Source organism: Drosophila elegans, unplaced genomic scaffold (assembly GCF_018152505.1).
Source record: "Drosophila elegans isolate 14027-0461.03 unplaced genomic scaffold, ASM1815250v1 contig_208, whole genome shotgun sequence".
NCBI lineage: Eukaryota > Metazoa > Arthropoda > Insecta > Diptera > Drosophilidae > Drosophila > Drosophila elegans.
Genome location: NW_024545578.1, coordinates 22,368,437 through 22,391,426, shown reverse-complemented (window position 1 = coordinate 22,391,426; position 22,990 = coordinate 22,368,437). Strand labels below are relative to the sequence as shown.

The window sequence follows — 22,990 nt, the reverse complement described above, 5'->3', positions numbered from 1 at the left end:
TATCAATGGGTCGAAAAATAGATGTTGCACAAGATTTTACGATGTCACAGGAACGGGAAAAGGTCAATGGGGCTTCTTCTATATGTAATCGTTGTGATTTGCAATAATAACACGGGAATGAACCCAAAATAATTGCAAATCATTTTGTTTGGAATGATTAATTCGTTCTTTTTAAATTAATTTCAAATTGTGATAAAGAACAAACTCAATGTCATGATCCAGATAATGCCTAGCCTTAGTTGATTATTATTATTGCAAGAAATAACTATCACGACTAATTATATAAGCGAGGGTACCCAAAATGGATTGTAAATTGATATTTTTTTTACAAAAATAAACTGAAAACTGAAAATTAATTTATAATACTAAATTCCATAAATTAAAAACCAGTTTTCCTGTCGACTTAATTTGATAGCCCAAAGAATTAATGCAATTAGGTGTTAAAATTAAATAAATACTATAATATAGTTCCTTAATTGTTGACTGCGGATAAGGTTTGTCTGCGATGAAGACCCTGAATAATGGACAATTATTATTCTTAAATTTTTAGCTGACATAAAAGTGAAATGACCTTAAATAAAACTCATTATTCAGAAATAAAAGTATTCAATTCATTCGTTATGTTAACTTGTATCCCACAAATTTGCAAATCCCTTGCTTTAACATAATAAGACATATAGTCTTATTATGTTGTATTGTATAATCTTTGCCTGTACTTAAGAGTATTTTCCGAAGGGCCCTAGGTAATCCGTTTTGGGATTAAATACCGATTTCAAGTGGCTTGCGCTTCATAATTAGTTTTAATAGTTGCTAAGCTGTGTTAAGCCTTCCAAGGGCACAACTCTATAGATACGGTGGAAGGTTTAGTTTACTTAATCTTTAAGTAGAAAGAAATCGTTAGCACTTAAATGTCAAAGAAAGCCCAAGCGTTGTCAAAGTCATTTGAGATCATTAACCTGCTTGATAAGGGCAGTAAATATTAGACAAAGTAATCGAACACTAAAAAGAAAAGAAATAACAACCAATTTAACCTGACTACTTAAATATAGTCATATATAAATTTTAGCAGCAGATCAATTTAAGCACAAAAGGAAGAAAACTTTAACAAGCCAAAACTTAGATGCCATTTCAGATATAATTAAAATTTAATGTTCGACCTTATATCGAATATTATGCATACAAAAAAAAAATTTCCTGATTTTCAAAATAATTTCCGTTAAGTAGTTCGATTAAAAAAAAATTTAATTTGTTTTTTAAATTTTAAAAAGATCTGTATCTAGTTAATATGCGTATATGATAAAAAAAATACGAAGCTATTTTGATTTTCCTGTTAATATTCGAATCACCTATGGACATAAAATAAAATCAAATTTTTATAAATTGTAAAAATGTGTAAAAAAAATATATAATTTATTTGGGAATGTTTCATTCACTGCTTGGAAAGTTTTAACATTCGCGTTATAAATATTTAAAATACTCCCATTATTATATATTACACATATGGTTATTTTTTACACATTATCTTCATGAGTTTTAGCTAAGGTTTGTGTATGAGCTAAAAAGTAAGAATCATATTTTTATGAAAAAATACTATTTATTGTAAAAATTTGTCTATTTTTAGTTGTACATTAATTGTCATTCAATTAATTGTAAAAATTAAATAAAATACATTGTAAATTGTAATAATACAATTATAAAAATTGTATTTTAAATTTTGTGCGTAAATCAGCTGCTTGGCACCAGTGTTTCAAACTTTTCACAAGTAGTGTTCGGGACTAAATTTGCCAAAGACGATGAAAAAGGTGTCAACACAACACGCTTTGCGGATCTGGAAAATTGGATCAGGTCTGGAAAATTCGAATCCGTGTGAATCTTTCGGAAGTGAAAACTGGAACCGGGCTGATACAAAAAATTTGTAAATTTATGTATAAAATATTAAAAGGTAAGAAATACATATTAAGGAATTAAAAGAACGGTCTTAAAAAACTAAAAAGCTACAAGCACTTACAGCAGATGATGTCTTGCTAAAATCATTTACAGTTCAGAAATATCCACCGATTAGTATTTTTCCTATTGGACTAGTTTAAAAGGCATTTAATTTTATTAACAAAATAATACATACAACAAAAGCGATCGTGAGTCATAATTCTTTCTGCGTAAGCTTCTCGTATCAGCTATTTCCCAAAGGCATTTTATATTTGATTCTCAGAAACTCAAGTGATCAAAACCTTATCGCTCTTTTGGTAAACTCTTTTTATATCGGCAATTGATCATAGATATGCAAAATACGTAGTTGAGGAAGGAAGCAACGCTCGGAACTTTGGAAAATTCAAGGAAATTCATCAGAATGGAAACGTTAAGAAATTTAATAAATTTACCACCAGAGCTCTTGGATAAAATATTCGACCTGCTTTGCGATCAAGACAAGTGTCAATTGGCCCTGACTCATCCAGTTCTAAGGGATGCTTTTGTCTATCATGCTCGAGATCAGTATAATGAAGTGTCTACCTCATTATATTTTAAGCCTTGGTCACTTATTCTGCCACTTTGTGGACACAAAGTTCGGCGCGTTGTGGAGAGATTTCAATTTTTAGACGATTGTACATATGATGAAATTAATTGAGCAGTATTGTACAAATGTACAATATATCTGCATTGGTATGAACGAGGCGAACTGCCCAAAGTCTTGGGCAATTTAAAATCACTGAGGTCCGTAGGATTGTGGATAGATTGTGTCGCCAGTGTCGAAATCTTCAGTGTGCTGAGGGAAATAAAATACTTAAACGGCTTGGAATTTACTTATTACTTAGGATGTGAACGTAAGTATAAAAAAAGCGCATATACAACATTATTTAGAACATGTTTACATTTTTTCCAGCAAGTGAAATTTGTACTTTAGTCAATCTGGAATATTTGGCAGTTTACTTTCACTGTAAAATGGCAATTAATTTGTGTGATTTGTATGGGCCGCTTAAAAAACTTCGTTGTTTAAAACTTGAAAATTTATGGGAGCTTCGAACGTTTTACAAGTATTTTCAAAATTTTGGAATAGAGGAGCTTGAATTAAAAAATTGTTGCTCAAATACTTTAAACTGGCTAACTTTTCCGCAGCTAAAAACTTTTAAGTCCAGTTTATCGATTCATCACAAATTTGTCTTAAAGCACAAGACTACATTGGAAAAATTAGTTTTAGGTTACGTGTATTCCAAGAATAAATTATTTGAAATATTAATATCCTGCAAGAATCTACGCTATCTGGAAATAACACTGTTAGGTATAGAAATGACACCATCTAAGGCACTTTTGATCGAAATGGTTAACATTTTGAGAAATAATGGTGTCACAACCCATGACCCATTCAAATTTAAACTTGACACAAGTTTGAATTGTGTGCACGATTTGGTAAGTTTGATGTGCACTAACAAAAATTGGTTTTGTTATAATATATTATTTTTTGTTTACAGTTGACGGATATTCCAGGCTCAGAAATAATTCATTTTCTGAATACTGAGAAGTCTACATCTGTAAGGCATAAATATAATTATTTATAAATATTATTTAGTATTGGTTTTAACAGGCATAGTTTTACGTTAATTGAAACTATCAGTTTTAAATAACTACTTTTAACATAACTGATGTACCTACTTTTGTATACCTACGATTAAAGCTTTAGATTAAGAAAGTTAAGAGAAACGCTTTCCTACATAAATTGGAAAATTAAATATATATATTTAAAGGAATCATTCGAGCAAAAAGTACAAAAAGTACACTTACAACACTGAACACTGAACGAAGACATGAAAACATGAAAACACAGTGCTTCAAATTTTATTCCTGTTACTGAAAAGTTAGTAACAGGTAGAAGAAAGCGTTTCCGATCATATAACCATATACATATATTGTTTATATTCTTGATCTGTGTAAGCGTTTCGGTCATATCTATCGCGCTGTTATTTTAGAAGTTATGGAGCCTGTGACGGCCCTCTGCCGTTGCTCAGCCACATTTCGAAACTTCGATTGTTTTCTAGGGGAAATACTTAGTTTGAAGTTTGTTGGCTGAGTAACGGGTATCTAATAGTCGGGAAACTCGACTCTTGTTTATTACTTGGTAAGTTGAAAATACTGCATGTATTGGATATAGATAAAACCATGACCCATTCAAGACTTTATAAATTTTGGAAACGGAATTTTGGAATGCAGAGATACTTGCGATCGTTGAAATGATGTTCACATATGTAAACTATTGCCTTCAGAAACTTTAATCTTGCTATTACAGATTTTAAGAAATTCAGTAAAAATAAGCAGTTTATACAACCTTCACTATCTATCTTTTCTTACATAATTTGATGGACTGAGAAGTACATATTTTTGTAAGTTCAACAGTTTATTTGTATATTGTCAAACTTTATATGCAAACTACCTTTTGAAAATATGTTGGAAGATAGCTACAAAATTTATCAAGGCAATATTAACATTTTTTATGTAGTTTTTTTTTATTAATGGCACAGAAAATGTAACTGAAGATCACAAAGTCGAATGCATCTACGATCTACTGTACGTAACCGTAGCATACTTAGAAGTACTTAAAAATATATCTTAAAGTAAAGCATACAACAGGGAAGCACTGTGGTTGGAAAAAACAATTGATCGGTAGATCGGTGGTATTATATCCTCAAGGCTAGACGTCTCTGGGGCTTCTGTCGTTCTTTTTCCGCTCGATCCTTGCGCAGCCGAAGGATTTCCTCACTTCGAAGCTCCTTTCGCCTGCCCGGAGATATATCCCCCTTCAAGTCTATTGCCGATTCGATCCTCGAAGATCGTCGACTTATCACAAAACCACTGGAGTCACTTGCAAACAACTTTTGCTGGCGTAATTGCACGCATCGTTTTGGAGTTTCTAAAACCTCCTTGTTCCCAGGAACCAAGTCGTCGTCCTCTATTGTTAACACTTCCTTGAACATTTCCTCGACGGCGGTGAAATACAGCGTGGAGTCGGAGGTCATTGTGAACCTGATGCTGGCGAACAACTGAGCGCAGAATTGATTGAAGCCAGTCAGGGGACGAGTTTGAAATGCAATTGCACGAACCACCAGACCTTAGCGACTTTTCAACCCTCGACAAGGGTCCTGGCTACCTGACTTTGACAATGGTATACATAAAACTAGGAAAACAGCTGGAGAGGCGATCGATTTTGGACTGAGGTAATGAGGGGTTTCCCTGCTGGGAAACCCTCATCTTATGACCATCCTATGTACTCCCATTCTTGCCCTAAAGCGAATATTTTTAATTTTAACGACTACACTTTATAGTTTCTTTAACAAATTTTAAATAATATTAATTATTACATTTCTGTAGTGATTATAAAAATTTGTTAAAACAAAATTCATGGCCAGTAAAAACAACAAGTCTTGATTTTACTGATTTATTTTCAGGTCAAAACATTACCATAAAAATAGTTTGGTAAGTCGTTAGTCCAAGTTTTCTTAACACTTTTTAAAAGGTAGTGTCGTTTCGAGTTATAGATGAAGTCACCGGAAAAAATAAGCTTAAGGCATATAATGAATCACATTTTGGCCATAATATAGTATCAACAACCGGCAAATACCCAACCCTTTTTGAAAACGCACAAATCGGTCGTTGAGTTGAGTCTATAGATAAGAAAAAAAAATCCCATTAACGAGCATCCGACTCGATTAGATTAAATAACGAATTGGACAGTTTTAGTTTTGGGTTCGTTTCGTTTTCACGGAATTATTATTATTATAAATGTAGCCTATAGTATAAATTCATGTCCTCAGATCAGTATTCCTTATTGAAGTAGTCGCGTATACTGCGCTTCACAATGGGCGCCATTTGAGCGACCTGATTCCGCACTTCCTTGGTATCCGTATCCTTATCCTTGTGATAGAAGACCGTGAAGTAGACAATCAGGCCGATAACCACGACCATCAGAAGCGCAGAAAACACGATGCTCAGGAGCATCTTGCAGGCGCACGAACAGCAGCTGTAAGGATAAAGAGTTCGAATTAGTCAAGTTCAAAAAGACTTTAATTAAAACTATATTAGGTGGCTTAGATATTTGAACAAATGTCAAAAACCTTTAACCTTCAGAAAAGTATAGTAACTTTATAGCTTTAGCCTAACATTTTAGTTTAAGTTGAGTTAATAGGGAAACTAATATATTTTTGTGTTTTGTTTTAGTTATATTTAAGATATAGACATGACTAAGCTGGCTTTATCTAAATAAAGACATTGGGTTATATGTAAAACAGAAAACGAAACATTTGAATCCAAATGAACTTTAGTTAAGAAATCAAAGGAGATGCCGCAAAACTTAGTTAGAACCCGTTGGGAATTATAGTCCTTCAAGCAAGGTAAATTTTTTTTTTTTGTGAGTTGATGTTCGATTTTTTTAAGAAGTCAAAATTAAATTAAGCTTAAATCGTAATAGGCTTTTGTTAAAAAAAATATTTGAATCAAATGTTTAAAATCCATTTTTATATATAATCCCATGTCTAAATATAAAGGGGTTTATATCCATGGTGATCAATGAGTCAGGAACCGATAGTGGAAACTTACCAGCAAACAACTTTGCCGGGGCATTTGAGGCATTCACAGAGAGCGTTGCACATGACGGTTGGTGATGACGACCGTAGGTTACAATATGATAAGTGGCTAAGGATTTTACGACACCCGGTTCTCGAAGCGTTGTTGACCAACACAAATTATCAACTGAAGGGGTGAAACTGCCGTCGACCGCATTTCGAACCGACAGGTATTGAGAGCTTTAATCATATCGGGCGAAAAAAAAAAAAAAAAAACAATAAACTGATAACGAGTCGGTTATAATTAACACGACGCCAGGGGTAAAAGTAGAATAGAGATATTGGAAAATAGAGCTTACACTCTTTATGAAGGGGGTCTCGTTAGCCATCACTTGGATCTGGTTAATTGTCCATCCCGTCGTCTCAAGACGAAATAAAGAACTACAATTAATTTGAATACCGTTAGTACAGCACAAAAAAATGATTGCATTTCGGAGATTCCAACACATAATTGTTAATAATTTTGAACCTTAATGTGAAGTGTCATAATACCTATCATATATATGAAATAATACAAAAAATAGTATTACTGTCGCGACAATAACCACAATAGTTATAGTTAATCGTCGATTCAAGCACATAGTGTTCCACATAAGATTTTAGTTACAAAATATTTGTCAAAACCAAGGAATTTGATTGGGGCAGCAAAGGTAGATGAATCATAATATAGTCGAGTTAGACAGACAGTCCGTGACAAAGACAAATGGTTTCAGTCGCAAACAAATATGGGGTATACGGCCCCCGATTGATTAAAGCCAAAAATCCACTTTGGGTTTTCCCACACCCAAAAGTATTCTATTTTAAAAGTATTACTGAGCAGGAAGTCATATAATTGTTATCATTGATGAAACCCTGATAAAAACTTTCTTGTATTGCTTCTCAACTAAAGAGTCGCATTGGAGATTTAGTAAAAAAAAAAAATTGGAATATTGGTTAATATTCTAAGATTTTTAAGCACCTTATCTACTAAATCATTAAATCTAAAATAAAGTAAATAAGTTGAAAATAAATTAAAAATTACTTTTTTACCTCAAAGTTGTATTGTTTTTCAATTCTAAACATGGTTTTGTTTTTTTATCTACAGTAAATGTAATTATATCTTAATATCATTTGAAAATATCTGTATGAACAATTTATTTATATGCTTATCAACATTTTTTCCGGATCTGCCTTTCCATATGGTAATTATAATTAATTAGCAAATGACTTAAACTTACCAGCAAATGACTTTGCCAGGACATTTGAGGCATTCACAAAGTGCGTTGCACATGATGAAGGCGGTTGTGGACAAAAGGCGTGGATTCTCCGGATATCGATGTGGTCTTGGCCAACTCAAATGAATAACTGACACCTCTTATTGTGCAAATTTTCACATTTGGTGGCGACAGTTATGAAAAGCTTTCAGTATCTATTGATCTATACAGAGAGAAACTGATAAAGATTCGGTTCTGATTACAACGATCAAAAGAGAGGAATTACAAAATGAAGCTTAAATTGATTGAATGTGTGACAAGTTTTTCTCAGGCATCAGTTCAAAATTATTTGTTATTTTTCATCCACATAAAATATAATTTAAAAGTACTGAAGCCTTTTGTTGTTACCATTTTTAATTAAAAATGTTACTTTTCCAACTGTAAGTATTACCAAGGAGGAAATAAATTAGCTGCCATAGTAGATTAAACCATGATAAATAACCATTGTCCGCAAAATCGAAAGCTAATCAATGCTTGAGTTTAAATTTTTTAGGGGGTTTACTCAAGCTTTCCGACAATAGTAATCTCAAAATAATCTTTATTACTGCCAATAATGAAATACACATACTTGTTTACTTTTCAAGATAAACGTTAAAAAAAACACTTAAGGTAGGTTCAGTTCACAAGAACCTTATCGATGCTAAAAAATCATATCATGATAGAAAGCTTTGAACATTTTAAGAAGGAATGTACCTAACCAATTGTCAAAAGACCTTAAGTTTGGAGATAACTTCCTAATTACATTTTTTTTTATAATATTATTATATTGTAAATGTTCTTATATATAAATTAAATGACTCATGAAATTTATTGATAGTTGAACCTGTGCTGTTTGAATTTTTTCTCTTTCTGCTGGAACCACAAGTAAACAGAGAAAAACTCACAATGTTAGTTTCCATTAATGCGGGTCGCCGATATTCGGTTTTTTTTTTATTCACGTTACCCGATGCCAACTGCTGATGTAGACAATTTGATGGACACTTCATTGGACACTTACAACGTAAGCAGACCTCTGGCTCTAAGCTCAGTGTGAATTCGGGTTGAATGATGATGGTGACACAAGTGGTCCTCTTAGTTGGTTTGGCTTTAGCCTCAGAAGCCTGGTTGCTATCGCAATCCGATCTAAACGAAGCCAGTTATTATGTGCGCCATTTGTCGATGCACTTTTCGCGAGTTTTTCTCAGTGTCAATGTGGAAAGCAATGAATCTGCCACTCTGATCGAAGCGCAGTGGCCGGTTTCGTACTTTCCCATGCCCACGGTGGTGTTTCCCAATGCCGAAGTGCATGCCAACGGGGACCATGATGATTGCTCGCTGCTGCAACAGGCCCACTGGTCCCAGGTGGATGCACTGAGTCGACTGTGGGTCATGGACATTGGAGTCCCGGGCAGCAGGTGTCCGCCCCGTCTGTTTGTCTTCGATTTGATACGCAACAATGCGGAACTGTTGCGCATCGATTGTGGCCAGCATATAGGCGCCAACGCCAGCCAATCTCTGGTGGTTCAAATGGGTCCCAAGGGTCCGGGTTGCGAACAGGAGCGACATATTTACTTCATCGTGGGTCAGGTGCCGGAAATTCTCGCCTACGACGTTTTGGAACAGACATGGCAACGTCGCTCATTGCAAAGTCACAAGTTCGAGCACATGAACCAATCGTTTCCCATCAAGCCGGTGGACTTCACATTCGGTCTTCAGGGTGAACTCATCCTCTGCGATCAGGATGGTGACCTCTACAGCACTGTGGATAGACTGGAAATGGAGGGCAAGCAGGAGTTACTATCCACTTCTATAGAGAACAGCATAAAACTCACCCATTTGGGCAGTCTCCTTGGCAGCAGTCGCAGCATGATCATCGATAATTTCGGAACCTTGTACTATGTGATCCCCAAATTCGGAGCCGTTGTGCGATGTGCCAAACTGGCCAACATCACGGCCGAGGGTAATGAAATCATATATCTCACCTCGAAGAACATCCAGCAGATATTTTTCACCTCCAACGATGCCTTGTGGGTGCTTAGTGATCGGGTTCTAAACGCTCAGGACATGTGCTTTCCTAGCTTATAGCAATAGATACAAATAATATAAATATATACTCATATGGAATTCCAAAAATTGTCGACCTTGTGTATATGTTTTGTTTATTATTCGTTTCGTCTGGCTTGGGGTGATGTGACTCGTTTGGTTTGGTAATAATGCTATGAATGGTTAATAGACCGAAAAACAATTCAATTAATGGCTAACAGTTTGCTTATTTAGATAACCCATTAAGGCCTGCAGCCGTTTCTTGATGTTCTTCTGATCGTCCAGCGTGCAGCCGAGCAGAACGCTCTCGAATTTCTTGTCCACCGGGCCCAAGTCCGCCTCGGGCAGGGTGTCCATCCGCCCGGATGGATCCATGGAGCTGCTGCAGCAGGCATTCAAGTACAACTGGCAACGTTGGCGCGCGATCACCGGATCGCCCATCTTGATCATCGTATCGATCAATGCATTTATCTGGCTGAGCGAATCCTCCTGCGAGTTGTCGCGCACAGTGCGCACATTCAGCTCCACGGTGCCCAAACGTGAGCTAACCCGCTGTATATACAACATGATCTCCTCACGTTCAGCTGAAAGAAATTAGTGATTAGTTCATGTTGAATTAGAAAGCGGTGAAGACGACATAAATTACAGTAAAGGGTAAAAACAAAGGTGGCACTTTATTTTAAATGGATATCACAGTAAGATTGTACTTCTACTCATTTATTTTTTCTAAAAGTTAAAATAGTTACATCATAAATTCCTATGCTCAAATCAATTATTTTTTGCAATTTGTATCTAAAAGTAAAATACTTGTTACTTTGTATTTAAAAGTAAAGTACAAATTACTAAAATAATGGCAGAAACAATTTTTCAATTATATGTTGTATTTCTCATGTTAAAATATATATTTTATAATCAGTTTTACAAAGTTTTAAAACGATCTTTAACAACTTAGCTCTTTCCTCTGCTTTTTTTTAAAGAATAGTTCTTAAATTAAGTTAAGTTAATACCAAATAAATACGCTTTATGGGATTTGATCTTGAAAAAACTTCACTTTAAAAGAAACCAGATTCGTTCTTCAAAATTATTAAATAATAATTTAATCAATTTATCGGGGATTTTAATGGAAAGGAAATTAAAAAACTTTGATTTGTCTAATATGTTTCAACTAAAATTTGTTTCAGCATGAATTAAAAATATTTTTTAAATCATATTTTATGCGCAATGCTAAAAACAAATCTCTTCCTTTTTGATTTTCGGTTAAAATTAAATTGAATGAGTACTCTCTATGGCAATTCTGTGCCTTTACTCCTACTTAATTGCTCAAAATGTTATTTAAATAGATCTAAAAATAGTCTTGTTTTTATTTATGACGAGCATATCTTACCCTCGCTCATGTTCTGCATCATTTCGTTGCTCTTGATCAGATCCATGGACATCAAGAGGAAGTCTTTCTTCTCCTGCAGGTTGAGGGCATCCTTGCGCAGTTTCTCCACCCGCGCATCCAACTGGTCGAGTATGCTAACGAACCTGCAAGTCACGCGGAGATTAGTCAGTGTTAATGGCTACTAAAACGATGCTTTACCTCTCGCTGGCGTTATAGGGTCTGTCACATGGGTGGTTAAGTGCGGTTGCGGATCAGTGATTAAGTCATGAAAAGAGACAAGCAACGTTAAATGGTTAGATTGCTCTGCTTTTTTGGATCGATTATCCACTTATAGAGCTACGAAATTATAACCAAAATATGTCTACAACAGAGGCGCTCGCACACAAAGCTCTTAACGTTTTTTTTTTTTTTTTGGTAGTTCTGTGGGCGTTCGCAGCAGATACTTTAAGCTATCACCATGATTGTTACGGAACAAAAGAGTCGAATGAAGCTGGTAGCCGTGTGTGTGTGTGTGTGTGTGGTGTGAAGAACTAACAGATAAGAAACTAATAAGTTTTACAATCGCTACAAGGTTGTGAGTATTCGTTTTGGTGTCTGAATTTGTTTTTTTTTGGTTTTTGTTTTGTTTTTGTTTAGGTAGCATGGGATAACAACCTGTCCAGGGCTCTACTGTCGTCGACGAGGCCGTAGGAGGCACTGCCGCCATTGCCGCCTCCTCCCGATGCCGATGTGGACGTGGAGGCCATGGCGCCGGCCCTCAGATCTTGCAAATAATCGAAATTCATCGAGGACTCCGAGTGATGGACGCTGGGTGAGATCTGCTCCTGCTGCTGCTCCTGCTGCTGCAGGCGGGGGAACAGCTGCTGATGATGATGATGGTGATTGTGGAGATGATTGTCGATGGCTTGCTGCGCTGGGGGCGCATCCACTTCCATATCCTGCGGCTGATCCAGAGTGATTTGAACCGGCCGCCCTCCAAAAAAAAACCGGCCAAGTGTATCTCTAACCCAAGATGGACAGCTGCCTACTGTTTCGGTTTTTTTTTTTTTTTTTTTTCAGCCGCTGCTCTGGTGGCTACTTTTATTTTTTTTTGGTTTTGGAATGTCTTAAGCGCTTTTTTTTCGAGTGGGTGTCGGACGTGTTTGAAGCTGGCGTTGCTGTTATTTTGCTTAATTTTTTATTTGGTTCTGAAGCTGCAAGAAGAGAGAGGGGGGGAAGGAGGAGGAACGTGAATGCCGAGTATTCAATTACCTATCTGTTTGTGGGCTGTGGAAAGAGGCCGCCGGCCAGGAGACGTCATAGCCATCGCTGGACTCTGGCGTCTCGGTGTCTATATCCTCCGGATATCGGGGCGGGGGCGTTGGCGCTGCCGGGGGCGTGTCCGATTCGCAGCGACGTCGTTTTCGAAAAAGACCGCGCAAGTTCTCAAACATTCTGGATGGTGAGCCACTGATTCTCTAGAAGATTCCACCCAAAATCTCGGCCTGTTTTTTTCGGCCACTATTTTCTGGATGGAATCCTGCTGGCTGTTCGGGATTTGGATAGATTACCTGCCGCCCGGGTGTCGTAGTTCCGTTTCAATGCTCCTTTTCACCCGAAACAAATATATTTTAAGGGTTTTTTCAGAGTTTTGGGGTTTGAGTTCGATGACGGCCAAATTCGTGTTCAGTGAGGTTTTTCGTAGGCTCCGTTTTTGTGTGTCCTCAGTTTCATGTTTTAGCGCCTGTTTTGTTTACTTCACGGGCCAATTGAATATTTCGTTTCGCTTATATTTAGGTAGATGTAAATATGATTAATTTAACATAATATAGTGGGATTTGTATGACCGTTGCCGAATAGCCGAAAAATAACAATCACAAAATCGATCAGCGTTGTCGATACCGCTAGTCGAAGGCCAGTGTGTACACATGGAATTTGGTTTCTCTATGTTATCGGCGCCAAATTTAAAATTAATAGCATTGCGATACTTGTAAACATTTAAATCAGGAAACCCGGTATTTAAATCGGTTTCATTAACAAGCAATGCTAATAAATTTTTTTATTTTTATTTATTTAATTTATTTTTACTTTCAAACATTTCTACCCAGTTCGATTTCAGTTGGTATCAGTTTTTGGGCAGTATTTACATGAAAGTTAATAGAAATGCGCTGAAATAATGCTGGATTGGAAAAATTACTCTTATTAATATTAACTTTTTTTTTGCAATCAAATTTGAGAAAATATTACGAAAATATTTGGCGCCGTGTATCTAAAAAAACAAACGTAAAATAACAGTTTTTAAGCCCCTCTTTAGAATTTCCTATTGGGTAGTAGTTAAAGATACCAGATGGAAAGTGCACTTTCCAACAATAAGTCGCTTAAAAAAAGAATTTTTTATACTATACATGTAAATAGGCCGCTAAAAAGAGCAGTTAAATAACTCGCCCTTTAAAACTAGTGTTCACAAATGAGTTAAAGTATATATATTCTATTTTATTAGTGCTCCCAAGTTCAAATCTCGCACACACAGAGCCGTTCGCGACCATTGGCAACTTTTGGTGGCAATGTCGAAGAAATAGTAGAAGGGACATTGCTGCAGACTGGCGTGCCCCTTCACGCAATAGATGAAGAACTCGCAGCGCTGCATGTGCGGATACAAGTGTTGTCCGTAGGCCGGACAGTGGATGAGATCGCTTGAAATGGAACCACCGGACTGGAAATTGGAGTTCCCAGTGGAGGGCACATCTTCCGGAGCGCCCAGAGTGCATTGTGCCCGTTCCGGAAGATCGCAATTGCCAGTGACTGCATTCCAGTGCAATTGGGAGCTGCACTCCTGCAATATCGCCTGTCCATAGTAGCAAATGTAGTATTTGCTGCAACTGCTGGAACTTCCAACAGAAACGATCCGATCGCTCGACTGCTGTTCCATCAACGTAGCACAATAGGTGGCCGCATCGGTGACCATGTTGTTGAGGTCACCTTCCGCACCTTCAGAAGGAGTATTTTCCATGCTGTTATCCGTGCCATTTCTACACCTCACATTTCCCGCCGAATCGCAAAGTCGGCTTTCCGAGTTGAAGAGCATTGTTGGGGGACAGGAGGCCAGCACTGCATCTCCGTTCTCCACGCACAGGTAGAACATGTGACAGTCCTCCGCATGCTCCACAAAGTCACCAGCCAAGTGATTGGCACAAAAGCTTCCTCCACTCTGTCGTATGGTCACCGAATTTGTGGGCTTCGATAGCTTCATGTTTCGCTGAGCCGAGATAAGCACACAGCTTATCGTTAAATATAAACCTGTTAACAAAGGGTCTTTAATTTTGGAAAACCCATTTTAAATGCATTCTACTAACCCGTATCAAGCATCATCTTTTGTGTCAGACTCCAGTAAAGCGCAGTTTTGTTCTAATTTCGTAATGCCCGAAGAACTTGGCATATATGCCATACAAACGGCGCCAAGAGACAGCCAAATATCATACTCAATATCAGAAAATTAACATTTTCAACTGCTTGTAGAGGCAGTTGATAACGTCGCTGCTTTCGTTTTGTTTTGGCAAAACAATTTGGTTCCCTTTCCTCGCCATCGACCGATATGATATCTCGAATTGCCACTGAGATACATCTTTAATGCTGCCCTGGATTTTTTCAATTTCAAAGCTCGATGCAAAGGCAGTGGAGATTAGCTAAGAAAGATTCTATGTGAATGAACAACCAATTGGTTGTGTGTCAATATGATACATGTTGTCCTTGTAAAGAGAATGCTATCATATCGGTCAACGAATTCCGGTTGGCCTATTTCTGTCTAAAAAAAAAATTTAGCAACTGATATGATTCAAGGTTCACATTTCACAAAGATATGAAAGTGCTTTCAAGTATCACTAGAAATGTGTGATTAATTTAGGAATGATTCAAGGTCGGATGCTTTTGTGATAAGAGATATAACGATGTTTTACTTTTAAATGCTTAAACTTAGGGAAGTGTCACAAAAATCTCTTCATCCTAAACTTATATGTACATCATATTTAGGTTTTAATTAAACTCGAAATTCGGATTACATTTAAATATTCTTCATATTAACAATTTAAGCGAATTTTAACCGAAGAACCCTACACAAAGAAAACAGAGCTCCAAAATGTGACGTTTAAGGTGCAAAAGTTAAAAACATATTAATAAATAAAACAAAACATTTTAGTTTCAATTAGTAACATAAAATTTGCATCAAGCGTTTTATTTTTTAAAAATGTTTCAAATCTGTGTTTGCACCTAAAACTTTTTCAGTTTTCTCTCTGTATTTCTTTCCATATTATCATGTTTTTCTTTTATTATTGACTCAAAAATTATAATTAAAATGGGATAGTTCTAGATCTGATAATATTCAACATGACTAGTTTACTTATACGCTTAAATTCAAAAAAAGTAGAGCTAGAATTTCAAAAAATGACATTCAAGTTCACCCCTATAATATAGATTTAGTTTCCCATAAGCTTATGTTTTAAATCAATAGTTTCTTAAACTTGATCGATATGTATTTATTTAAATTTCATTTGCATCTGTATTTTATTGTAGCACTTGGCCTGACTTAGCGCCACACAGGATCGCTTCTCGTAGTCCCAACCATAGAAGAAAGGACATTGCTGCACCATCAGATAACCCGATCGACATTGGTAGAAGTAATTGCAGTTGCCGGAATGCGGATAAACATCGATGACATGTCGTTTGCACTGCTCTCTGGGATTCGATGTCAGTGCCTAAAAATATTTCATAAATAATAATCATAGTCGTTCGATCAGATAATATAGAAAACCTACCAGACATCGGACATTTTCGGGATGGTCACATTTGCCAGTGCGCGAATTAAAGTGCAAACTGGCGGCACAACTCATGGGCAGGGGTTCGCCACGATAGCAAATGTAATAATCGGTGCAGGAATTCTGATTTGGCACCAATGCGATACGACTTTGATTATCCAGTTGTGGGCACATATTGGTCACAATAACCTCTATGCCAGTTGACATCGTAGTCGCGTTGGAGGTCCCATTTTGATTGACGACTGATGGGCGCAGCGTTATAATCACCGACGGAGCCAAAGTGGTAATTACATCCGTAGGAACTGGTGCAGTGGTCTCCACGTCAGTGTTAATCTGCGTGGAACTATCCACTTCCATTGCCGATCCCGTGCGACAATCAATGTCGCCCATGGGCTCACACATTTCCATATCGGCACTAAAGTACTCGCCCTCCGCACATTCGCCATCGTATGACTCATCGCCGTTGCAGAAAATATAGTGTGCGCAACTCTTTGGTGAGGTAACGAACGACAAGCTGTTGCCTTCGTTACACTCTTGAAAAACATCCGCCAGGCAAATGCCAAGGAACAATAAAATGGATCCAAAAACCCGAAACATCTTCTTCGCTGCGATTCGAAAAGTGAACTGATCTACGTCGTATGCAGACTTTACCACCTTGGTGCTTATCAAAAATTAATTTGCCTAAGAACACGCTTTGATAGTGACTTTATTACAGATTCACAGATGCATCTTACACATGTAAGCGCGATGAGCGATACGGATACGGATACGGTTTTGTGGAAATACACTGTCCTTGGAACTGATCGAAATGGAAGTTCTGGGGGCATTGCTGAAGTAGCAGATAACCGGCAAGACATTGATAGTAGTAATTACTATTCGCTGGATACGGATAGACCTCATTTTTGCCACTCGTCTTGCACTTCACATGGACATCGGTGGTTGGCATCGAAGGTGGTGAAATGGTCGAAGAGGTTGTCACCGTCTGCGGTGTAGTAGATGTTGTATTTGCCGGAGAAGGAGCTTCTTCGGTTGTGGACACTCTCGTCGTGGTGGTGGTGGGTGTGGGTTCAGCAGTTCTTAAGGTGGTAACTGGTGCTCTGGTAGTCACTTCCTTAGCGTTACAATCGACGGCCTCGCGACAATCTCCATTGCAGTAGTACGAATCCTCGCCATCGCAGTGAACATATTCGCTGCATTGCGTGTTCTCATTGGGCACCTTGTTGATTATAACACCTGTGCATTCCTCTAGTAAATCCGCCCGTACCTGATTTACAGGTAACAGGCAGCCAAAGACAATCAACAACTGCCACATATAGACTGTTTCGACTGTCTCATCTCGCGGATCAGAGCCTTCTTTATAGGTGCAAATACTGTTCATTACTGTTTCGCTTGTTATCTGATAAGACTCTTGGTTAATTTTATTTTCTAGCTTTAGTTGACATGACAAGAAGCCTAATTGAATGATTTCTTCTTTTGTTTTTTTAGCTTATTAACTTTTTATTTCATCGTACAATCGGCCGAATCTCGTTTACGACCACCACAAGCTCCACTCTCCGAATCGAAGACATAGCCAATAGGACATTGTTCCACAAGTAGAAAGCCGTCCACGCAGTAGTAGAAATAGTTACAATTCTGTGGATAACTAAACCTTTTGGTTACACCCGGACGACACTCACGTCGGATACTGGAAGTCGATGTGGTTGAGGTGGTTGAGATGGTTGAGGTGCTGGCCAAAGGTGTCGGGGAGGTTATAACCGTTGGAGTTGTCTGGTTGGGCGAAGCAGTTGAATTATCCAGTGTGTCTATGTTGCCACAGATAAAGTTGGCACTACAAGTGTCAGTTTGAAAGCAAAACAACGAATCCTGGGCTGAGCAATTAATATAGGGGTAACTGCAATTGGGACGGGTGTTGTTGATGATTCCATTTTGGCCAGTGCATTCGGGTATGTTTAGGCCATTGATTCCCCAGACAACGAGAACAACACCGTAAACGATTGACAGCAGGGCCAAGTGTAAAGATTGCTGCATTCTCGAGCTTTTGTGGTGGTTCGAAGCGATGTGCTAAGCTTTTTATAGCTCAGCAATCGGGGGCAAAGCATTAGGTATTTCCTAATAAGTTATATTTAATTAAAGGTCTCATGTTGCCACAATCTTGTAACTTATCAATAAATAGAGCGCTTATCAGCTAGCGTAGACAACTCCTCTCACAGCTCTAATGAGTTAAATGTTTTTGCCAGTTTTTCGGCCTAAGTTCGGCGGGAATTTCCGTAGCATTTCGCCACACCAATCTGCACACAACTCCGTCGCTCGATGTCCCAGCCGTAGTAGAAGGGGCACTGCTGCAGGGTCAGGAATCCCTTGATGCAGTAGTAGAAGTAGTTGCACTTGTCCGGATGTGGAAAGAACTCGGTCATGTGGGGCAGACATTTGTGGGACCTTGGATCGTCCAGCTGCAAATAATTTCGTAATTTAATATACAAGATTAATAGAGAAATTCTTTGAGCCGCAAACCTACCGCACACTGAACTTTCTCGGGATAATCACACTGTCCGGTGAGGGAATTAAAGTACAATTGATTGGTGCAATGCATTTCCATGGCATGTCCATGGTAGCAGAGAAAATAGTTGGTGCACGATTCGTTGCTGGCCATTAAGATGACCTGACTGGGATCATCGCTGAACGGACAATTGGGCTTAACAACTGGTGCAATGTTCAGAATGTCCACCTCGGTTGGTGCTTCGGTTGGAGGATCCGTTGGTCTTGACGTCGTGGCGGGTGTGACTTCCTCTTCCGGTTCGGGCTCTGGATCTGCAGGTTCGTCGACTTCGTCCAGGAAGCATTGCACATTCGCAGCCAAATCGCATCCTCCCGTCTCCGCATCAAAGTATTCCCCCTCATCGCATTCGCCCTTCAACGAATCCTCACCCTGGCAGTAGACATACGACTGGCAGTTTTCCCAACTCTGGACAAACGTTTCGTCGTCAACCCCATCACATTCATCAAAGTGATCTGCCGATATTTGGCAACTCCACAGCAGCAGCAACACGAGGCAAAGGTGTACCAAAAAAAATCTGAACATTTTAGCGGTTTCAACTTGAATCTTCTACTGAAAGATGTCGACGGTTTCACCATTATATTTATGGACATATTTCTGGGACTTTTCCCGAAAAAAAATCAACAGCCGACATGCATTTCTTTTTAGTCTAATTGAATATGATTTTATCGAAAGAACCTTCAAGATAAGTTTAGACCGTGGTTCATTGTATTACACTGAAATATTCTGGGTCCCGTGATTCATCTCTCAACACACAACACTTCTCGTGGGTTTGGTTTTTTAACTATCTTCCATTATGTCATCATTTGGCTTGCAGAATCGACATTACAGCGGTCGATGGTTCCACTTATTTTGCTGAATATGTTTGCACAAGCCGAAAAAACTTCAAAATTAATATTCAATATGCTAGCACATACAGACATACAGACAGACATACGAACATACGAACTGGCCAACCGACAAAAAGCGTTAAAAGCGTGAAAAAGACAACGCAAAAGAAATCATTGACCTCAACAAACGCCGCATTGGCCGTATTTTGTTTATGGATAGCCAAAGACGAAGACGTCAAGCAGAAAAATACTTTTGGATAATGAGAAGCGACTGAAAGTTACCCTGCTGCAAAACACTCCACTAACGTTCATTAATAATTCAAAAGTTTCTGGCTTTACCGGCCAAAATGTAGATAGGAAATTATCAATAAACACGTTTCAGTTGACAGTTCCAGTATTTCTAGAGCACAGGCTTCTTCAAGCTTAAAGTGCTAAATATAATAATAATAATATTATAAGTGACATTTCCCGGTAGTATTAGAGATTAGCATTTTCTGGATGAAGTGTAGCCAATCTTCGATTTGGCATTTCTTGCAGCTTTACCTCTACCCTTTTGTTATGATATAAATCACACAAACCTGCGATTTGCCTGGGGGAATAGGAATATTTCTTCTTCTACGGTATTCTTAACCATTATTTGCACCATCATGGCGGACAGACCCATTGAGTGGATCGATCGGACGGCAGAATTTGCACAAAATCTAATTTATTGTCAAGCATTTCCACTGACGATAAGACAGAAATAAGCGTTGCCGTTCTATGCTGGCTAACTTTATCGTGCACCTGTAAGGTGATGGGAAGGGAAGGGAAGAAATTAAAAAAATATAAAAATAAATAAAAATAAATACAAATCAACTGGCGCAGGTAGTGAGCTCTAAAGTTCTTTATGAAATTGTTTAAACAAGTGCAAACGTAACCAATCTGTTGTTGTTGTTGCTGCTGCTGTCGTTGTCGTTGTTGCACGGCGTACGCTTTTATTATAGCCCATTTCTTATGGGTGATATTTGCTTTAAATGCAATTGACAGATGGACGGGAAACATCGATCGAGTCAGAACAAATGACAAAAAACAAAAGACTTAAGACTTCTCAATGCGCTGACGATATGTGGATTCAGTTGTAAAGACAACGACGGCAGAATGTCTGCTGCGTTGCGTATGTTTACACGACAAAATATACATATTCAGCCCGAACCCGATCGACGAATGTGTGTATTTAATTTACAATCCACATGTACATTTATTTACAATCGTGTGTGAATAAAGTCCGCTTAAAAAGTGGCTAGAAATGTGACGATGTCACGATCGTTCCTTCAAGTCCTCAGGGAGAGGAATATAACAAATGAGATCATTTATTATCTTTAGACCAAGGTGAATGCGTATCGTATCTCCAAAAGGCAGGTACTACGACACTACAACTGCCTGCGATCTTCAACTTTGCTTTTGACAAAGTGATAAAATGATGAAACTAGGTCAAAAAGTATTGTATGGTTTATTTTGCTGTCGCTTTCAGCCAGAATAACAATTCGGCTATAGTAAAAAAAGAAAACTCGATGCTGACTAAGTGCGGAATGTCTAAGCCAATTAACAACTCCTGTAAAAAGATCAATGTCCTGGTAAATAATTTGTTTTCGCATTGTTTGGTGGCAAAGTCATCATGCCAGAGCACGAGCACATATTTTTAGATGCCATGGCATATGTTTTAATGCATTTTCTTGGTATTTTTCCGAGGAACACACAAAAGCCTCTGGCACAGCTGCTTTTTCATATGCCCAGCTAATAATAGCATATCATTAAACAAGAGAATTTTTGCTTAATGTACTTAATGCCCAGAATAAATACAACTTATCAACTGAAATTCAAAATAAATTGAAGTTTATTATGGGGGACATAAATATATTTTTCAGTATTGTATTGGTGTGTACTAAAATATGGCCTTCTTATGCTGATGAAAGTGCACACAGACAAGTGAAATTTATGCTAAAAATAATTAGCGATAAGAAAATGCTATGTGACCCGCTGGGAATTAAAAACGGACCCTAACACTTGATAAGAAATGAGTCATTTAACCACAGTGATAGGCAGTCCTTTGTGTCCTGAAAAGGAAATTCTTATCTTTTAGTGGGAAAAACTATAGGGTAAGATAGCAGCGAGCGTTCAATTTTAAAATGTTTAAGAAAATTGCTTGGCCTTAAAATTTCAAAAACATGTTAGCACATATTATCTGTATAGTGTTTGTGAATCTTAAAAGATGATGACAAGAAACCGCAATAACAAAAATTCATTCATAGGGGGGAAGTTACTAAATTATCAACCCCAACGGGGCATGACAGCCATGGAATCTAATCAGAGCTCTCTGGCATAATGCTAAATTATATTCTAAAGGAAATCTCAAGTGCAGATTAAAATATCACTGCAGATAAACAGGAACGAAAAGTTGACGAGAAGTGTTCAGACCAACAGACACCTACATACATCTACTTCATACGTCGTCTTTCTGAATTGTATCTTTATTTTTCCAGTGAACACTCAGCGCAACTCTCGCACCCATCCACCCATGGTACCCGCAAAATGTTTTTTGTTTGATGTGATTCACAAATCAAATAAAATATATACATATGATATTAAAAGAGAAAAAGAAAAACATACAAATAAGCGTCAGTCGGTGGCGAAAAATATTTGTGCCAGCCATAAGACACAATATATCTCTCTCTCTATATATACTATATAACTGTAAAAACCACTTGAAGCGACGACGACAGCAGAGTGCGATCAGATTAGTTAAGAGAGGGCAAAGAGAGTAGTGGACCCGAGCTAAGAGAACCGGCATTCAGTTTATCTGATATCTGTCTCGCAAATTAGGGGCGGTGTAGGGTACGAAATATTGGGAATGGCTCGGCTTTACTTTATTTTACCCGGCAGAGACGGAGGCAGCGAAGCTATGCGGGTTCAAATGCGGCCAGCATGACGAATTATTACACACAGTCTCGCGACTGGCAAATGAAATTTAATGTACACTGGAAAAAATAAAACGATCGGTGCAAAATCAAAATACGCCTATCAGTGATGCACACATTTTTGAAATAATTGTAATACTGATTTTGACTAGATTACAGACTAGACTAGAGCCGGATTCAAGTACCACCGTTGTTCTATACATTTACACATTAAACCAGCTTAAAATATATATGTTTTATGTTTTTATCTTTAACTGTCAAAGAGTAATGGAATTCATCATTAGTTTTCAAAAGAAAAAATATAAAAGATACAAAAAAATCGGATTGAATTTTATAATCCGGTTTTCCCAATTGTTATTTTTTTAGCCTTTTTATGCTATTTGGGTCAAAATCAGTTATTAGCACACATCTACACTGTAAAAATAATATTAGTTAAAAAAGTGAATTTGTTAGCTAAACTGGATTATTAAATGTAAATTGCATTCTTTGAAAACAAAGTTTTTATTTGTTATAATCATTAAACTGAAATGCTGTTTTATTTAGATCATCAACTTGTTCAACATATTGTATCGATCCAATTTTTCTTTTCGTGTATAATTCA

General features: G+C 37.6%; 9 protein-coding genes across 12 annotated transcripts; 1 reads left to right on the top strand and 8 right to left on the bottom strand.

Moving 5' to 3' along the window:
* Positions 1-4,281: 4,281 nt before the first annotated feature.
* On the bottom strand, positions 4,282-5,345 carry LOC108136100. The gene has a single exon (XM_017257075.2). The coding sequence runs from the start codon at positions 5,001-5,003 to the stop codon at positions 4,665-4,667; it is 339 nt and encodes a 112-aa protein (XP_017112564.1). The 5' UTR covers positions 5,004-5,345; the 3' UTR covers positions 4,282-4,664.
* Positions 5,346-5,724: 379 nt separating this feature from the next.
* On the bottom strand, positions 5,725-8,018 carry LOC108136101 (protein midgut expression 1). Of its 2 annotated transcripts, none has more exons than XM_017257077.2 (2): positions 7,823-8,018; positions 5,725-6,004 (listed from the first exon to the last, which is right to left on the bottom strand). In XM_017257077.2, the coding sequence occupies exons 1-2, from the start codon at positions 7,873-7,875 to the stop codon at positions 5,800-5,802; spliced, it is 258 nt and encodes an 85-aa protein (XP_017112566.1). In that variant the 5' UTR covers positions 7,876-8,018; the 3' UTR covers positions 5,725-5,799. The 2 variants fall into 2 exon arrangements, with proteins under 2 accessions (XP_017112566.1, XP_017112565.1); XM_017257076.2 differs by lacking the exon at positions 7,823-8,018 and adding an exon at positions 6,580-6,745.
* An 887-nt stretch (positions 8,019-8,905) lies between these two features.
* LOC108136098 lies at positions 8,906-9,923 on the top strand. Its single transcript, XM_017257070.2, has one exon. The coding sequence runs from the start codon at positions 8,906-8,908 to the stop codon at positions 9,920-9,922; it is 1,017 nt and encodes a 338-aa protein (XP_017112559.2). The 3' UTR covers position 9,923.
* A 56-nt stretch (positions 9,924-9,979) lies between these two features.
* On the bottom strand, positions 9,980-13,099 carry LOC108136099 (BAG family molecular chaperone regulator 2). 3 transcript variants are annotated; one of them, XM_017257072.2, is made up of 5 exons: positions 12,815-13,099; positions 11,919-12,457; positions 11,463-11,483; positions 11,265-11,407; positions 9,980-10,464 (listed from the first exon to the last, which is right to left on the bottom strand). In XM_017257072.2, exons 2-5 carry the CDS (start codon positions 12,197-12,199, stop codon positions 10,088-10,090), a joined length of 822 nt encoding a protein of 273 aa, XP_017112561.1. In that variant the 5' UTR covers positions 12,200-12,457; positions 12,815-13,099; the 3' UTR covers positions 9,980-10,087. The 3 variants fall into 3 exon arrangements, with proteins under 3 accessions (XP_017112561.1, XP_017112563.1, XP_017112562.1); XM_017257074.2 differs by lacking the exon at positions 11,919-12,457 and having other exon boundaries at positions 12,516-13,099; XM_017257073.2 differs by lacking the exon at positions 11,463-11,483.
* A 618-nt stretch (positions 13,100-13,717) lies between these two features.
* Positions 13,718-14,635, bottom strand: LOC108136042 (probable chitinase 10). The gene is made up of 2 exons (XM_017256973.1): positions 14,597-14,635; positions 13,718-14,540 (listed from the first exon to the last, which is right to left on the bottom strand). Exons 1-2 carry the CDS (start codon positions 14,610-14,612, stop codon positions 13,732-13,734), a joined length of 825 nt encoding a protein of 274 aa, XP_017112462.1. The 5' UTR covers positions 14,613-14,635; the 3' UTR covers positions 13,718-13,731.
* Positions 14,636-15,748: 1,113 nt separating this feature from the next.
* Positions 15,749-19,176, bottom strand: LOC108136007. The gene is made up of 6 exons (XM_017256932.2): positions 18,567-19,176; positions 18,299-18,501; positions 17,563-17,942; positions 16,786-17,401; positions 16,052-16,712; positions 15,749-15,991 (listed from the first exon to the last, which is right to left on the bottom strand). Exons 1-6 carry the CDS (start codon positions 19,128-19,130, stop codon positions 15,773-15,775), a joined length of 2,643 nt encoding a protein of 880 aa, XP_017112421.1. The 5' UTR covers positions 19,131-19,176; the 3' UTR covers positions 15,749-15,772.
* LOC108136156 lies at positions 16,728-17,435 on the bottom strand. Its single transcript, XM_017257152.1, has one exon. It carries the CDS (start codon positions 17,427-17,429, stop codon positions 16,782-16,784), a length of 648 nt encoding a protein of 215 aa, XP_017112641.1. The 5' UTR covers positions 17,430-17,435; the 3' UTR covers positions 16,728-16,781.
* LOC108136157 lies at positions 17,435-18,275 on the bottom strand. The gene has a single exon (XM_017257153.2). It carries the CDS (start codon positions 18,077-18,079, stop codon positions 17,549-17,551), a length of 531 nt encoding a protein of 176 aa, XP_017112642.1. The 5' UTR covers positions 18,080-18,275; the 3' UTR covers positions 17,435-17,548.
* Positions 19,177-19,253: 77 nt separating the features above from the next.
* On the bottom strand, positions 19,254-20,541 carry LOC108136008. Its single transcript, XM_041708378.1, is given in 2 exon segments — positions 19,254-20,092; positions 20,095-20,541. Coding segments are annotated over 2 exon segments (471 nt in total). The 5' UTR covers positions 20,477-20,541; the 3' UTR covers positions 19,254-20,003.
* Between the last annotated feature and the right edge of the window lie 2,449 nt (positions 20,542-22,990).